The 17,012-nt window shown below is 58.3% G+C and overlaps 2 protein-coding genes across 9 annotated transcripts in view; one reads left to right on the plus strand and one right to left on the minus strand.

The window, feature by feature from the left end:
* Positions 1-2,366, minus strand: part of PTPA (protein phosphatase 2 phosphatase activator) — a 34,315-nt gene extending 31,949 nt beyond the window's left edge. For 3 of the 5 annotated variants that reach the window (XM_069582198.1, XM_069582202.1, XM_069582200.1), the window contains exon 1: positions 1,650-2,366. In XM_069582198.1, the coding sequence (XP_069438299.1) occupies positions 1,650-1,680 (31 nt within the window). In that variant the 5' untranslated portion in view covers positions 1,681-2,366. Of the gene's footprint in view, positions 1-1,417; positions 1,575-1,649 lie in introns of those variants that run through there. The other 2 variants (XM_069582199.1, XM_069582201.1) reach the window with 2 other exon arrangements.
* CRAT (carnitine O-acetyltransferase) lies at positions 2,091-15,122 on the plus strand. Of its 4 annotated transcripts, XM_069582195.1 has the most exons (16): positions 2,443-2,693; positions 4,351-4,491; positions 4,596-4,674; positions 5,140-5,403; positions 7,612-7,730; positions 8,807-8,860; positions 9,417-9,582; positions 9,917-10,091; positions 10,501-10,679; positions 11,225-11,325; positions 11,666-11,785; positions 11,935-12,057; positions 12,146-12,281; positions 12,825-12,887; positions 13,643-13,780; positions 14,279-15,122. In XM_069582195.1, exons 4-16 carry the CDS (start codon positions 5,176-5,178, stop codon positions 14,492-14,494), a joined length of 1,818 nt encoding a protein of 605 aa, XP_069438296.1. In that variant the 5' UTR covers positions 2,443-2,693; positions 4,351-4,491; positions 4,596-4,674; positions 5,140-5,175; the 3' UTR covers positions 14,495-15,122. The 4 variants fall into 4 exon arrangements, with proteins under 4 accessions (XP_069438294.1, XP_069438295.1, XP_069438296.1 ...); XM_069582194.1 differs by lacking the exon at positions 4,596-4,674 and having other exon boundaries at positions 2,427-2,693; XM_069582193.1 differs by lacking the exons at positions 4,351-4,491; positions 4,596-4,674 and having other exon boundaries at positions 2,091-2,693.
* The last annotated feature ends 1,890 nt before the right edge of the window (positions 15,123-17,012 follow it).

The raw sequence follows: 17,012 nt of genomic DNA on the forward strand, positions 1-17,012 counted from the left end.
GAGGCCGGAGCTTGCCAGGTAGAGCCAAGTTTATGTAACTCCAAAATTCAAGGTTTTTATCACTACACTGAGTTAAGTAGTTCTTCTACTACTTGTTCCTAAACATCCTGAGTTTCAAACTTCAAAGAAGGACCACCTCCTGGGAACCTGAACCTTCTCAGACATACAGAATTCCCTGAGCCCACCTCTATCTCAGTGCCTAGGTTCTCGCCCCTACACCTCCCGCCACCCATCTTCAGGGACACATTCATCTCACTGATAATTCTGGTTGCCTTATATACCCTGATGCCATTACCAGAACTCCTAAGGACATATGCACAGAAGTTCTGTACCAAGTAAAATAAATGTCTGGTTTTAGTTGCCTTGACAGACCATACCCAACTCTTTGTCCAACTCTTTTGCAACCCCATGGACTGTAGCCTGCCAGGCTCCTCCATCCATGGGATTTTCCAGGCAAGAGTACTGGAGTGGGCTGCCATTTCCTTCTCCAGGAGAACTTCCTGAGCCAGGGATCAAACCGGAGTCTCCCGCACTGCAGGCAGACCCTTTTACCATCTGAGCCACCAAGGAAGCCCTGGCAATGTTCTTTTATTTGTGTGTGTTCGTGTGTGTGTGTGTGTGTGTGTGTGTGTGTGGAGGGTGGGGGGGGGGGGTGGGGGGTGCAAGGGTATACCTCTTTGATCTTCAAAATTTCTCCCTCCTGAGACCTTCCCAGAGATTATAAAAGGCAAGCCAGGGTAGAAGGAATATAGAATGGTTTCAAAACACTAGCTGTTTTGAAATAACTGTTTGGACAACCTATTTACACCTCTGACAGAATGTAAACGTCATCTACCGTCAGTTCTCCTCAGCTCAAGGCAGGGGGAGTGGTCAGCAAACACCCTTCCATTCCCCTAGGTAACCGGTCTCTCTAAGAGGATCCTTTCCCCATCACCTCCATGCCAGTTATTCGAAATAATCTAAAAAGAAACCACTGCCTGTAAATAAAAGTTATAGCAGATGATGCCAGAAAAGTGACTCGTCTCCTTGCACAACCAGCCTTTTTAAATTAGTGGCTTAGACGACCGAGGGGCAGTTTGTCTCGATAACTTCTCAGCCACTGAAACTCGAGTCCCTTTTTCCGAGGGGAAGAGAAGGGAGGTGATAAGGGGAGGTCAGGGAGCGGAGGCAGGCTGGCATAGGGGGTCGAGGCAAGCCCCACGGAGCACCAGCCCCCACCCCCAAGGCAGGGTCTAATAAAGACAGCAGCCCCCATCCGTGGGGTAGGGGTGGGGTGCTTCCCCACCAGCTCAAGAGCTGACTTGAGCCCGAACAGCCCAGATGTGGAGAAAGCCTCCCCTTCTGGCCGCGGGGCTCTGCCCACCCGACCCCTCGGGCCGCTCTGGCGCCCCGAGTTCCGGTGTCAAGCCCCACTCACCACCCCCTTTCAGCCTCGGGATCCTGCCCTCCCTCCGGACCCTCCCACTCGGGGGCCCGATCAACTCTTGCTCCTTCTCGGGGCCCCAGGAGCGTTTGCCCGTCGAGGTCCTCCAGCTCCTCAACGCCGCTTCCCCTCGCTGAGGCGCCCCCCACACACCACCACCCCTTCCCCGCCCCCACGCCTAGCACCGCCCCCGAGCCCCCACTCCACACCGGCCCCACCGCCCTACCTGACGGCGTCTGCCGCTCGCCCTCAGCCATCTTCCTCTCGCCGGGAGCCGGCCGGGATGCCTGCCGTACCCTCTCCCCTTTCACCCCTGCACCACCCCGCCTTGCCCCGGCCTCACCACGCGCTCTGGGCTGGCTGAAGAGAAACGAGCCCCGGCAGGCTATAACCGAAAACTGAGAATTAAAGTCACCCCAGTGGAGACGTCCGCCATGTTGGTGCGGGGCACTCTGGGAGCATGCTCAGCAACGGCCGGCTCGGGGCGGCCGAACTCAGCGGGGGGGGTGGGGGGGCGCGGCAGCCATGTTGGTGCGGGGCGCCGGCGAGCATGCGCACCAACGGCCGGCTCGGGGCGGTGCGCTCAGCGAGGGGCGGCGGCCATGTTGGTGGGGGGTGCCGGCGAGCATGCGCACCAACGGCCGGCTTGCCTCCCGACGCGCCAACCGCCTGCCAGGAGGGCGCTGGGAGCTCGGCAGCCATGCTTTTGCGGGGCGGTCCCCGCCTGTCATCTTCGAGCCGGGCTCTGACCCGACCCCGAGGACTATTAGAAGACCTGCCTCTGTCAACATGGTTGTGTTTTCCTACCACTCTGAGGGCAGCGCCCCCAAAATGACTGAGGGGGGTGTACACCACTGCCTCCCACAGTTTGTGGACGCCTTAATGGAGGTGGGAGAGGGCGAACCGGACGGCGGCCTCCGCCTTGCTCCTCTTCCCGGGCTCCACCGCCTCGTGGGGTTCCCCAACCGCTCATTACGCCCCGGTCCCGCCCCGGCCCCGCCCCGCGCTCGCGGCTTAGCCTCCGGGGCCGGAACCGGCTCGAGGCCCCGCCTCACGAGTCCGCCTCTCCCGGGCCGCCCCCCCCCGCCCGGCCCGGTGGGTGGGCGCGGGGCCGCCTCTACCGGCTAGCGGCCGTGACTCGGCGACCTTGGCCCGGAGGCTCTAGCAGGGACCCACCGGCGGCGCGGACTTTGCCCAGGGCGTCGGACGGAGCGGACTGTGAGTCCGCGGGCGGGCTGCAGAGATGTTGGCATTCGCTGCCAGGACCGTGGTGAGTGTGGCCGGGCAGCCGGCCTGGCGGGCCCTGGAGCGGGCCGGGCGGGCGGGCAGCGGACGGGGCCAGCAACGTAGCTACGCCCGAGTGGGAAAACCGGCCGTCGAGGTGCTGGGGCCCGGCGGCCGCTGTCCAACCCAGCTAGGAGCTGCTGGGGTGAGGTCAGCAGATGGACTAACCCCGTTTGGCAGAGGGGGAGACTGAGGCTCAAGGTCAGGAGGCTTTTTGTGGCACTAAATTCCAACGACCCAAGTTGAAATGGATGAAGTTAACAGTTTTATTGTAATTTTAGTCTTAGCGTGTGGGGTTTTGTCCCTTTTGTTGTTGTCGTTGTTAGTTGTGTACAGAATGTGTATCTTTTTTTTTTTTTAACCTGTGAGGACCGTGGCTTCGGGCCGCACCTCCACCCTCAGACCCAGAGCCAAGGAGCGGAGAGACCAGGAATGTCTCCCCATGGTTATTCTCTGACTCACACACCTGTCCACGGCAGCCTGAGCCATTTCTTCCCCGGCCACTTCTCCAACCCCATCCAGTTGGTCACCCTTCCTGGGTTGATCAAATGGTCCCTGGGGAACTGTGTGTGGCCAGAGCCACTCCAGTGAAGGCATCAAGCTGGGCTGCTCAGAAAGTCTTCCAAGTTGTCCGAAGACGGCAGGCGGAAGCCCCACGCCCCCGACTTCCACTAGCCCCTCCCCGCAACTTCATTAGCATCTACAAACCCCCACCCCTCCACCCCGACCACCACCCGCAGTCTTCCCCAGGGCAGCTTGGAGCAGGTGGCACTGCTCTCTGTTTAGATCCCTCTCCTGTCTACTCCTAGTGTATCTCTGTATCTCCCTGTGTTTTTGCCATGGATATTTAGACACTGCGAGGCCCCGAGGGCTGAGGTACTAATCTACCTTCCCAGAGACTTTTCCAGATATTTCAGGGCCCCAGAGTTCCACCTCCTCCTTGCTGGCGCCACCTGAGCCAGCAAGGTGTTCCCATCCCACAGATTGCCTCTAGGTCATCCTAATGACCTGATCACTGCCAGGAAAACTGAGGCAAAAAGAGACTTGGCTCAGCTTCCCTGGTCAGGGGACTCAAATCTAGCCCAATCCCAAAGCCAGCATTCTTTGGTTTATTTTTAATGCCCAAAGGTCTCTACTGGTAACCCCCAGCTGAATGAACTAGACTCAAGAGAACTAGACTTTAGGGGAAGGGTGGTCCAGAAGGAACCAGATGTCCTGGAGGGAAATGCTCACTGGCTGCCCCTTCCCGGGGTCTCCTCCTCAATGGCTCCATCCCCAGTGTTCAGGACCATATTCACGGTTACAGTATAACCTTGGTGGTCAAGCAGTTTCTGTCCTCCAGCTAAGTATTCCCTCATCACACAGACCGATGCACATTCCAGCAGGTAGAGTTTTAATACCACTTGGCCTGACTCCCTGGCCCTGGACCCATCCAGGGAAGAAAGGGAAACATTTTCCAGGTTTCCTTCTCCAGTGCACAGCGTTATCCCTCTCATCTGCTCCCCATTACTCCACTTCTGGAAGCTGGGGAGGATGGAGCAGCTGCTCCCGCAGCAACCACAAGCCCAGATGCCACCACAGCCGCTGCAGCCACTACCCCGTCTGCCTCCCCCTGAATCTTGGCTCTTGTCTTCTCTTTCCAGCCCGGGAAAGTGGCTGCCTCTTGCTAGGTTCTGCTCACCCACTTGGTAGCACAGTTAGGCTTAGAGATCCAGCCCAAGAGGCAGACAGACAGGGCTCAGAACCTCAGTCCTGCCATGGAGAACGGGCAGCAGAAAGAGAAGGTATGAAATGGAGCCTCTGCTGCTTGCCTGCCCACTGCTGCCAGCAGCCTTGGACCTTCTTGTCTCTCTCTCTCTCTCTCTGCCAACTCTCACCCTCCTGCCAGGCCACTCAGCTCTCTCTTGGCACAGCACTGTCCCCATGCCATCCCTCTCCCCAGCCCACAGACAGGAAAAATCCTAAAGGTACTGTGATCGTCTAGCTCTATCTAATTTTCTCTTCTTCCCTCCTATTTCTCAACCTGGTTTGGGTGGGAGAAAAGGAGGTGGGGACCTCCGGGAGGGAGCCATCACCTCACCAGCTGGCTGGCTCACCAGGGTGAGAAAGGCGGGGCCCTATACATCCAACAGGTGAGAGGCCCCTCTGATCTCTGCCGCCCCCAGCAGGTGCCATCCATCCTGACTTGGTTCCTGTGAGCCCTGCCAAGATGAGTGGCCCCTCCCCACCCTCCCCCATCCCTACTTGCATCTCCAGGCCCCTAAGAGGCGAGACACCTACAGCTGAGGGCTGGGAAACCAGGGCAGGCCCCACCCAAGAGGCTGTCTCTGACACCAGGAATGGGCACATAAGTGCCCAGGACTTCAGCCTTGGGAGCGCCAGGGTCTCCCAGAGCTGGTGAGAGAATGAGCAGGATGTTCTGCTGCCTGCAGGTGAAGCCCCTGGGCCTCCTCAAGCCCTCCTCCTTGATGAAGGTTTCCAGTCGCTTTAAGGCACACCAGGACTCGCTCCCCCGGCTGCCTGTGCCCCCGCTCCAGCAGACCCTGGACCATTATCTCAAGGCGCTGCAGCCCATCGTGAGCGAGGAAGAATGGACCCAAACCAAGCAGCTGGTGGAAGAGTTTCAGACAGCAGGTGGTGTAGGGGAGCGCCTGCAGAAGGGGCTGGAGCGCAGAGCCAGGAAGATGGAGAACTGGGTGAGTGAGAAAGCAGGGGGCGCACCAGTCCCTTTGGCGCATGTGGAGGGTGAGGGGAACAGGGCCACTCCCGGAAGGCCTGGGTCGTTGTGAGCGCCCCTCCTGTGGCCTGTTGCTGGCTGCATACCCCCAATTTTCCAACACAGGCTGCACTGGTGCATCCATTTGCACCATGAAGTTTCCTGAGCACTTACTCTGTGCCCAGCACCAAGCAGGGTGCTGGGTGAGCAAGAAGGACATTGTCAACAGCCTGGTGGCATTGACAGTCAAGTAGAGCAGGGAGAGGACACGCGTGAGGGGACCAGGCCGTATCAGGCAGTGCAGTTCTCTCAAGTGGAGAGGACGGAGCAGGCGTGAGGGTGGAGAGTAGCTTCTTCGCTCCAGAGGGGCAGGGAGGACAGGGCAGAGGCGGTGCTGGGTCTGCGTGAGACAGAGGGGGCAGCGCAGGCACAGGTGGAGACAGCTGGCGGGTTCAGGGATGGGGGCTGGAGTGGGGTGCAGGGGTGGGGGGTCCCGGGAAGCCCCTGGACTGGAGCTCAGTGGGAGGGGGCTGTGGGGTGATCGTATTGACAGTGACTGACTGTCCTGGTTCTGTGTCTCAGTCTTTCACAAAGCTGTGTCCAGCGTGTGCAGGCGTGTCTGCACTGGTGCCCCGGGCACTTTTCTGTGTTCATCTCACACCCAGCATGAACTTAGGGCTCCCGTGCTGGTGGGAGGGAAGCGCAGGTGGGAACAGGAGCCCATGGGCAGGCTGGCGGGGAGAGGACCCAGCAGAGACGAACCTGCGATAAGGTCGGAATCTTACTGCATCTGGGATCTGGCAGTTTTCCAACTTTGTTTGTAGCCAGAACTGTTATTTCAGACTTAATCTTCTGGCTAAAAGCGTGGGAGCACCAGCCCGTCTCCACTCACGGGCCCTGGAGGGTTCTGCCCCTGCTCAGCAGATTTTCACTGAGGGAATGCCCCCATCTGCAGGGGCTCCCCTGGATTCCAGAGCTCTGGTCAGAGGCTCTGAGATCTCCAGGGCTGTGGGGGCACTTGGCTCAAGGGCAGCCCAACCTGGCTGTCCCCAAGGGGAGGGAGCTTCTGTCTGCCCCTCCCCATCTACGAATGAGAAAACTGTGGCCCAGGGAGATGGATCGAAGAGCCACACAGCAGCGCTCAAGGAGGCTCCAAGCTAGACAGGAGGGCCTGGCTGATCGGGGACCATGTCTCTAGGTCCCAGATCAGCAGACAGCAGTTGCCTACGGGCCTGCTGTGTAACCCAGGCATATTGCCCTTGTTCACCCCTTGCCAGGGGCCAATGGCCAGCAGTTTCCCAAGGGGAGTCCATGTGATAAGAGGCATGTCCTACTGCATTTAAGATAGATGAGGAAGCACAGTGGGGGTTGAGTCTCCAGGGATTGAAGGACCTGCCACAGAGGGTTGTGCTGGGGGGAATGTGTAGTGGGGGCAGTATTGCTGTCAGCACATAAGGTTCAAGGATGATGGTCACCTGCAGGTCCCAAGACAGGAACCTTTAGCTGCATATCCATGGAAATACCCCACCCTGGGCAGAGAGTGGCCAGCCTAGTAGAGAGTCACCTACATCTTGTCACTAGTACAGTGATCTGTCCTTACAGAGGCTCTGAGATGTCCAGGACTGTGTTCCAGATTGCCCTGACCTTGAGATCCAAGTGGCTGTCCATTCCCTAGCCTGACAGCAGCAAAGCTGAGGGCACAGAGGATCAGGGTTTCTGAGGGCTCCTGCTTCCCTAGAATATGCCCACCTGAGATGGGCAGAAACTTACTTATCAGACTTTGTTTTCATATAACTTTCTCTCTTGCTTCCTTTCTATCAGACGTACATTTTTATTTTCTAAAAGTACTAAAGTCATCGACCTGAAATATGTCAATGAAGAGAAGGAAAAAATGACCGCTATTTCTCCCTCTGTTCTTCCCCCAATCCCAGGTTTCCTGCCAGTCTTTTTTTTCCTTGAGAGTGTTGCCTGATTCCCCTTGTTAATGCTGACTGGCTCCATTAGAGGGACGAGGATGGATTGCTGCTGGGTTTACAGGACTGGGGGGTTCTGGATCTGAGCATTCAGTCTGAGAATCTGTGCCCACTAGAGAGGGCAGAGGGCACCCAGCCAGCTCTGTTGGCCCTGGTAGTGAAGGGGCAACCAGGTCCCCATCCATCCCTCCTCACGGGCTCTGGTCCTTCCCCAGCTGTCCGACTGGTGGCTCAAAACAGCCTACCTCCAGTACCGCCAGCCCCTGGTCATCTACTCCAGCCCTGGTGTGATGCTGCCGAAGCAGGACTTTGTGGATCGGCAGGGCCAGCTCCGGTGAGTCACCAAGGTGGAGGCAGAGCTCTGGACCTTCCCAGGGCCCTGATGTCCACTTCCCCCAGGAGAATAGAGGGGCCCCAGCCTTGTTCATTATCTTTCATCCCCACAAATAGCCTTAGGAAGTAGGCAGCATCATCCCTGTTTTATAGATAGGGAAACTGAGGTTAGGAGCAGTGAAGGGACCTGCCCAAGATCACCTTTCAGGACTGACTGACCTGGACATGAAGCAGAATCTTCCTGACTCTTGTTAACCACCAAACTGCAGAGTAGGACTCCTCCCTTTCCCTAAACCTGAGGCTACCACTCACCCCAGTTCTGGCACTTGACCTCTTCCTTCCCACTTTCCTCAGCTGGCCACAAGGGTGACCTTTGTACACAGTCCCGTTTTCCACATACAGCCATGTCACTTTGCCTTGGCCTCTATTCCAGTTTTACCAGGGATAAAAATACCAGTGACAAGATCTCCTGCCCAAGGACTAGTCAGTCTCTCAGGGCCATACCTGCTTCTTTTAAAGGGACCAGGGCACCCCAGGAAGGACCAGGGGTTCAAGCCCAGAAACTCTAGCCAGCGGTCCCCATGTTGGGGGCCAGGAGCACCCCCATGCATCAGGCATGGTTGATGTGGCCCAGGCGGTTCAGGGAGGAAGGAGCAGGTTGACTGAGATGCCCTGGGGGACACACAGGCCCAGAAACAGGAAGAGATCTAAGAGGGGGGACATCTCAAGCCACTGTCCCCCCAGTCACCCTTCGCCTTCCCCCCACAGTCCTAGGTCCCTCCCTAACTGATGCTTCAGAACAGGGTGAAGGCCTTCCAGGCTCCAGGCTGTGAATCAGGGTCTTGGACCCTCTGAGGATGGAGCCAGCCATAGTCATGCTGCTCAGTAGCACCAAAGTCCTGCCAATTGCTTGGCCAACACATCACCCTAATCCCTTTCCCTAGAGATTATGCAGAGTGAGACAGAAATACAGGTTCTACACTTGAACTTCTTCAGGCTCTCTAGGCAGTGAGAGGAGTGAAACAACCTTCTTCTGGCTGTCCACACAGCCTTGGGATTTTTACTTTGTCCCTCCAGGTTCGCTGCCAAATTAATCGAGGGCGTGTTGGATTTCAAGGCCATGATTGACAAGTGAGTGGCCGTATCCCCACCCTGTCACCTCCCACCTGGACCGCCTAATTACTACAGCCACTCCAGCAGCCCAGCCCCACCCCCTGCCTGACTGCTGAGCAGGCCCAGAGCTCAGTGGCTTTCACTTCCTGCTGACCTAGCCTCTTTGCGGATTGGGGAGGCAGAGCACGGGGATCGGGACACCTGAGTCCTCAGCTCCAGCTACCGTGACCTCCTCCAGGGGACCCTCTCCCAAGAGATCCCTGGAATTGACATCCCAGCTGAAGAAGGGACCCCAGGGGATGACTCACTGCTTCATCTTCCCTGTGGCAAAGTGAAGCCCAGAGAAGAGAAGGGAATTTCCAGGGTGACTCACAAGTAGGGTGGCTCGCAGGCCTCCTGACCCAGTTGGCCTCCAACAACCACCCCCCTTCCCCTCTTCCCACGCTAAATGCGGGGGTGGGCACCAAGGGGCCCAGCACTGCTTGTGTGAGCCCCACTGCCCAACCCAGCCTGCAGCCAGACCCAGGAGCTTCCTACGGATCCCACCTACCTCCCTGTCCCTCTGCCCCTGCAGCGAGACCCTGCCCGTGGAGTACCTGGGGGGCAAGCCACTGTGCATGAACCAGTACTATCAGATCCTATCGTCCTGCCGTGTGCCGGGCCCCAAGCAGGATTTGGTCACCAAGTTCAGCAGGACCAAGAAGCCGCCTATGCACATCACCGTGGTGCATAACTACCAAGTGGGTGATCCCCCTGCAGCTGTTCAACCCCCACATGGTTGCAGGAAGAAGCAGGGCAGGGCTCAGAGTCAGCTTCCCCAACACACTTGCCCATGTGCCCTTGGAACAGGCAGGCCGTGGACCTCTTCTCTCCACTGGGTATCCAGACAGGCCCCGACCCTGGGGAGGCCTGCAAGAGTTAGGGCCTGGTCAGCCCGGGGAGAACAGTGCAGGGATCTCCTCCCCTTCCTTGCCCTCGGCCTGACGCCGTCCCCTCAGCTGGGCTGGGAGGTGACCGCTGCCTGTCTGAGGCCCCCACAAAACCCCTTCTCTCCACCTGCCTGTGCCCGGACAGTTTTTTGAGTTGGATGTGTACCACAGCGATGGGACACCCCTGACCTCGGATCAGATCTTCACACAGCTGGAGAAGGTCTGGAACTCGTCACTGCAAACCAACAAGGAGCCCGTGGGCATCCTCACCTCCAACCACCGTAACTCCTGGGCCAAGGCCTACAGCACCCTCATCAAAGGTACCCACATCAGACCCCAGCAACCCCTGTCATGCTGAATCCCTTCGACTCAGAGCGGGCGCTGTTGGCCCCATTGCACATAAGGGAAAATCTCCGTTGGGTTCTGTTAGTTTCTTCTTTCTGTTCAGTAGCAAGTTGCAGTGAGAACGCGTCCTCTGACTGAGGAACCCACCTTCACATCCCCTCTGAATCCCGTGTTGGGCAAGAGCATCTTCCCCAGAATCCACTCCCATGCTGGATCCCCAGCTGCCTTACTGGCTCTCTCTGTGACCTGGGCTTCTGTTTTCTGAAGGAGGGCAGCAGTGCCTCATGGGGTGGTCTGGGGCTACAGGGCCCTGTTAAAGGAAACTCTAGAGACCTCCCCAGGCCTAACCCTCACCGGCCCCCCCACACACACACATCCCCACAGACAAGGTGAACCGGGAGTCAGTGCACTCCATCCAGAGGAGCATCTTCACCGTGTGCCTGGACGCACCCATGCCTCGGGTCTCGGAAGACACGTACCGCAGCCAGGTGGCGGGCCAGATGCTGCACGGGGGCGGCAGCAAGCTCAACAGTGGCAACCGCTGGTTCGACAAGACACTGCAGGTAAGGAGCTGGCAGGGCCAGGACTCCCACCCCCAACCCGCACCCAGGCTCAGCCCACTGCCACCTCAGGACTTCCTGTCCCTCCCCTGGACTCCGGCGTCCCTGGCTTCCCAGCTTGTAAAGCAGGGGGAAACCAGCAGGTAGACGAGGCTATAATTAGCTGTCTTTCCCAAGCCTGGCCCAGTAACCCCTGTCACCTCCAACACATCCGTCTGTGATCAGGGAGAGCCTGGAATGTGGGGCCAGGCTGAGTGGCACGGTCTTGGTCATGACTTTCCCTCTTACCTGTGAAATGGGGTAGTGGTAGGACTTCTGGGAACGGTAGGTGCGAGGACCCAGAAAGGTCTCTGAGCACAGGATGTGCTTAGCGTGACCTGGGACAGGCGTCCCAAAGTCCCCGGTGAGTGTTAGCTGTTATGAATAAGAGTAATAAGTCAGCCGAAGTGCTTGAGATGGTTCAGAGCCCGCCCCCCCCCCAGCAGGGGACCCTGCAGGAGAATGGCTGCTGGGGCCTAGAGCTGTCAGTGACCCCATCTCCCCTGCAGTTCATCGTGGCCGAAGACGGTGCCTGTGGGCTCATCTACGAGCATGCGGCGGCCGAGGGACCCCCCATCGTCTCCCTCTTGGACCACGTCATTGAGTTCACGTGAGTGTGGGTCTCCCACCCTCCAGCCAGTTCTCCAACTCCTGATGACAGTGACACAGAGGTGACAGAGGAGCTCTCAGAGGAGGAATGGCCTTCTCCCTTGTGCTGGGAATCTGTGCTTCTTCAGAGGAAGCCAGAAGGGGGCGTGGGTTCCAGAGTCCATCAGAGCTGGGTTTGCATTCTGGCTTTGCCACTTCTCAGCTCGGTGACCTTGGACAAGTCCCTTCTCCTCCTCCAAGAGTCTCCTTGGACTGGTTCCCTCCTCCCCATTGTAATCCCGGGGATGGACCCAGGTTCTGGAGGCTCCTGGTAGGAGCCTGAGACCTCACATCCTGTGCAGGAAGAGGCCAGAACTCGTGCGGTCTCCCATGGTTCCCCTGCCCATGCCGAAGAAGCTGCGGTTCAACATCACGCCCGAGATAAAGAGCGACATTGAGAAGGCCAAGCAGAACCTCAGCATGTGAGTGCTGGGAGGGGCTCCTCTAGCCAAAACAAGAGCCAGGTCCGCCATGGTGCCTGCTGGTTCGGAGACTGCCCTCGGCCCCTCTGTGGGGTTGGCAGAGGCTGCTGGGTACTGCTCCTCACTTTCCACCCCCACCCCACCCCCAGCATGATCCAGGACCTGGACATCACGGTAATGGTGTTCCACCACTTTGGAAAGGACTTCCCCAAATCGGAAAAGCTGAGCCCGGATGCCTTTATCCAGATGGCACTGCAGCTGGCCTACTACAGGTACACCCCACACCCTGGGAAGGAGGATGAAGCCTGGGGGCAGGTGGAGGGACCTTCCAGGGGTGAGCTCAGCGCCTTTCCCACCCAGGATCTACGGGCAGGCCTGCGCCACCTACGAAAGCGCCTCTCTGCGCATGTTCCACCTGGGCCGGACCGACACCATCCGCTCGGCTTCCATGGACTCACTGACCTTCGTCAAGGCCATGGATGATCCCAGTGTAACGGTGAGAGATCGGGGGCAAGGGTGGGAGAGCTGGGTTCGAGCCTTTCCCCCTTCCTCCTCCTCCTGTCAGTGCACGTTGAGCGTCTACTATATTCCAGACCTGTGGTGGACACTGGGCATCTCATGGAAGATGGAGCTATGGACTTATTGGTGCAGAGCTTTCTGGCAGCCAAAAAGAAAAGGGAACTCCAGTGGATCCTTGAGCAGCTCCGGGGTTCGGGGCACTACACAGTTGAAACTCCACGTGTCCCTTTATAGTCGCTCTCTGTGTCTGTGGTTGTGTGTCTGCAGGTCCAGCCCTCCCCTCCGTGGGCTGTCATGCTGTTGTGTTTTTTGACAAAAATCCTCATATAAGTAGGCCTGCACAGTTTAAACCGAGTTGTTCAAGGGCCAGCCACCAGCAGTGAGCACTTGCCCTATGTCAGGCCTTGGCTGGGGACTGGCCAGTCTGTGCTCTCAGGGAGAACAGAACCTGGAGTGGGGAGTGGGCCCCTGAGGGGGGAGCAGGGACAGTAAGCGTCAGCGCCCTCTCCCCCTCACCTAGGAGCACAAGAAGGTGGAGCTGCTGCGGAAGGCCGTGCAGGCCCACCGAGCCTACACCGACCGGGTGAGCCAGCACCCCCCATCCCTGCTCCCTTGGCCCTGGGCGTGACCTCCTGGCCTGTCCATCCCTGCAGCAAATAGCTGCTCCCCTTAGCATCAGGCACCCCTGCCCTAAGCACTGGGGCACTTGGAGCAACGCTGAACATCCGCATTCTACAGTGGGAGAAACGAAGACAAGGCCCAGCAACTGCCCTGGGCCCAGGTTGGCCTCTGCATCATGTTGTGTCAGGCACCCTTCCCGCTGCCCCAGAGCCCAGGATGCTGAGGGTGTGCACAGTCTAGCGGTACACAGGGTGCCTGCCTTCTGACAGCTTGGGCTGCAGTCCAGGGGTGGAGGTCCGGTTCCCAGCCTAACCCTGAGTGCCTGCACACGCCAGGCTTTGCCCATGTGATGCTCAGGCAGCTACTTTGATCAGTGCCGCCCCACAGAGGGAGTGCAGTGATTGTCCTATCTCACAGATGAAGACACTGAGGCCCCTAGATGTCAGTGACCAGCCGAGGTCCCACAGCCAGGATGGGGCCGGGCCACCCAGCTGGAGGCCTGTGCTCTTAGGCTGTACTTTCCAGTCTCCCTAGAGGCAGGGGAGTCCCTAGGCCTCAGTTTCCCCGTCTGTGAAGTGAGAGCTTTCCTGCCCGGCTACTCTGGTCTCACTGGTCTGAGGGCCAGTGAGTGGAAGAGCCATCGCCACCAGAGGCTCCTAGGGAGGGCAGCAACTTGTGGGGCTACAGCCCCTGCTCCTGACAGCTCCCCTCCCTCAGGCCATCCGTGGGGAGGCCTTTGACCGGCATCTGCTGGGCCTGAAGCTTCAGGCCATCGAAGACCTAGTGAGTATGCCCGACATCTTCATGGACACCTCCTACGCCATCGCCATGCACTTCAACCTCTCCACCAGCCAGGTGAGCCACTGCCTTAACTGCCGGGGGGTGGGATGGACAGAAGCCAGCGAGGCTCCACCGAGGTCTGAAACACAGTCACTTGGAGGTGATGTGACTCACACAGGCCACTCCTGAAGCAGCTGAATTCTGGGATCAGGGGCTTGGCTTCACCTCTGGCAGGCTGAAAAGGAGTCGGGACCCCTCCTCTTCCTTGGCTTCATTCACTCACTGATCAGATGCTAAAGAACATCTGATCTAGGCCAGCCTGTGCAGGGTACTGGGATACTGCCCCCAGGGGCTCACAGTCTAGGCAGGACAGTGACAGCCCCCCAGGAATGTCAGGGAAATCTGTAGAGAGGTGTCACCAGAACTGCACCCCTCAGGACTCGAGGAGAGTCAGCTATCTGCTGAAGACGGGGAGAGGGCGTCTCAGGCAGATCATGGTGGGAGCCCACGTGGAAGGCAGGCTGGTGGCACTGTGGGGCTGGGATGAGAGCCTTGGTCCTGTACCATCCTTAGGTCCCTGCCAAGACAGACTGTGTCATGTTCTTTGGGCCCGTGGTGCCAGACGGCTATGGCGTCTGCTATAACCCCATGGAGACACACATCAACTTCTCCGTGTCAGCCTACAACAGCTGTGCCGAGACCAATGCAGTCCACCTGGCGCACTATCTGGAGAAGGCACTCCTGGACATGCGGGCTCTGCTCCAGAGCCACCCCCGGGCCAAGCTCTGAGCCCGCTGCTCGGCCTGCCGGTGCCAGCCACCCCGCCTTGGGCTGCGCCACCCACTGGGCTCCACTACTTTGCTCCCTCTTCCCCTGGGCCCCACAGATCTCAGTCAGGGACAGCCACCCTCAGCAGGGCCTGCGGACCCAAGCTGAGTGCCTTTCATGGGTCTTCGCCAGCACCCAGGCTGAGTCCAGAAACTGAACAGGAGGTCGGCCTGGGCACCTAGTGTCTCACTCACAGTGGCCTCCTCCTGGGAAAGGAACTAGCTGAGCTCAGCCCCCATGAGGGTGGGGACTGGACAGGCCCTTCCTCACTAGCTCAGCTCTGCCCAGCTTCTGTTGCCTGCACGGCCAGGCTGAGGTCTGTAGCCCAGTCCCTCAACTCCCAAGGACCTTGAGATGAAACTACCTGGAGCTGCAGTCTCCCGGCCTCCCCACAGCTGAGGGGTCAGGGGCGAGGTGTGCTGGTGGCGGGGAAGCCCATTCTGCATCGCAGCGCCATTCGCCTGCTCTTCTGAGGATGTGGCTCAGTGGGCCTCACTGCGCTTGCTTTCACACAGCTTGACTCCTGAACCGTGTCCTGGTTGTATAACAACTTACATGGCAGTTAATAAAAGGGAAATGTGTTGGTAAAGAGTTGTTTCAGCCAAGGAGGCAGGCAGGGCAGGGCAGGCGCCTGGCCCTGCCCTCCCCTGACTTTCCCTGCATCTGGAAGCTGGTGTCCAAGCAGCTAGTGGGCCCAGGGGCACGCCCCCAGAGGAGCCGAGCTCTCGTGTGGGTCAGGAAGCCCAGGGCTGGCCCAGACCTCAGGGCTCTGAGCATGGAGCAGCAGACCCAGGCCCGCATTCTTCAGACACAGCCCTCCTACCTGTGACTTGGGCTTCAGGTAGGGACAGCTCTCCAGGGGCCTTTGGGCCAGGGCCTGGGGTCTGTGGTCTGGGCCCAAGGCTATATCTGCTGCCCAGCACTGAGCCCAGCAGGAGTGGTGGCTGAGCGGCTGTCTGACCCCAGCCCTCACCACTGCCTGGGGCCACCCAGTCAGAACCTTGTATGTGTCCCCAGCCCCAGTCACCCAGCACAGTCCCCATGTCCTGCCACAGTCAACTGGGCAGCTTATGGAGAGTGGAGGGACTCTGGCCCTAGGGAAGACCCTGGCCCAAAAGGAAGATGCTGAGGGTGGGAGGGACTACCCAGCCTGGGGGTGAGGTGCTTCGTGGCCTGGCTAAGCTGCGACGTTCACTGAGGGAGGTTGTCTCCATGTTTCAGAGGATGGAGCAGACTCAGGGAGCACATGCCACATGCCCAAAGCCCCAGGGAGCAAGGAGCGGAGCCCCAGCCCCGTGAGGAGTGGGTGTTGCCAGGGCGGGCCCCTCCCAGCCTGGCCCGCAGGGTGGGTCCCCTTCAGGGACCTTGAGCAGGACCTGAAGAGAATCCCATCACGACAGCACAGAGGCCTTGCTCTGCAGCTGGGGAGCGGCTGGCCGCCGGTGTCCCCAGGCTGGATCTCAGGAAGCAGGGCCCACAGCAGGAGCTGAGTGCTTGCTGTGTGAGCCTCACTAGGCGGGCGCTGCCCCGACCCAGCTGAGGGCAGTCAGGGAGGGGAGGCAGTGATGCAGGCCAAGGACACAGCAGGGGCACGTGCCCATGACTCCAGAAACTCAGATTTTAAGAACTGCCTGGGGCTGACTACAAGGCAGGATTTTTGTGAGTTCATCCCTTTGCATTTGGGTTGTTACAGGTCTCATAAGGTGGAGGCTCACTCAGTTCTGTAGAGCAGCAAAGTACTGCTTGAGGAAGACACATTTACCTAAAACAGCCCTAATCAGTACTCTGGTGGAACTTCCGGGGGAGGGGAGAGTCAAAGTACCATGAAGATGTAGTCATTATCCCTGGGGTGTGACCTATGACACAGGTCTCTGGACACATGAGGGGAGGTAAGTGTTGGGGAGATCACATACTCCTACATGATCAACTTTTGAAATCCAACCATCTGAATGCTGTGCCACTGTGTTTGGAGTAAAATTTCCAAGTACAGCACCATGCTTGAAATGCAGAAAGTCCTGCCGTATCCCAAATCGCTTGTCTAGTGGACCTGGGAGAATTAGGTCAGCAGACTGAGGCTGCCCAGAAACAGCCACACTCTGCCCTAATGCCAGTGATGCAGATGATGAACTCTTTTTTTTTTTTGCAAAATGAATGAAAAAGAACTGTCATAAGTTTATATATTTTGTGTAATACATCATTTGAAATTTGAGAATGTAATATATATATAATTAATAAAATCATAAAGAATACTTGGCTTTTGCCTAGATCCTCTGGAAGTTTGTCTCTCTGGGTTGGCATGAACTTGATTTGGGCTCTCTCCATTGGGGAAGTGCAGTGGCTGGAATCAAGGGCAGGCCTGGAGTGGGGATGAGGGAGCCTGCCAGGAGGCTTTGCTGTCTCCAGTTCTCTTGCCTGGAGAATCCCAGGGACGGGGGAGCCTGGTGGGCTGCCGTCTGTGGGGTCACACAGAGTCAGACAC

Source organism: Ovis canadensis, chromosome 3 (genome assembly GCF_042477335.2).
Source record: "Ovis canadensis isolate MfBH-ARS-UI-01 breed Bighorn chromosome 3, ARS-UI_OviCan_v2, whole genome shotgun sequence".
In the NCBI taxonomy this organism is placed as follows: Eukaryota; Metazoa; Chordata; class Mammalia; order Artiodactyla; family Bovidae; genus Ovis; species Ovis canadensis.

What these genes read in the sequence shown, in the direction of transcription:
- CRAT (XM_069582193.1), top strand. Translation starts at nt 2,667, where the DNA reads ATGTTGGCATTCGCTGCCAGGACCGTG. An exon ending in CATTCGCTGCCAGGACCGTG is followed by an intron (nt 2,694 to 5,139) that starts GTGAGTGTGGCC and finishes TGCTGCCTGCAG; the next exon opens with GTGAAGCCCCTGGGCCTCCT. An exon ending in TTCAAGGCCATGATTGACAA is followed by an intron (nt 8,861 to 9,416) that starts GTGAGTGGCCGT and finishes CTGCCCCTGCAG; the next exon opens with CGAGACCCTGCCCGTGGAGT.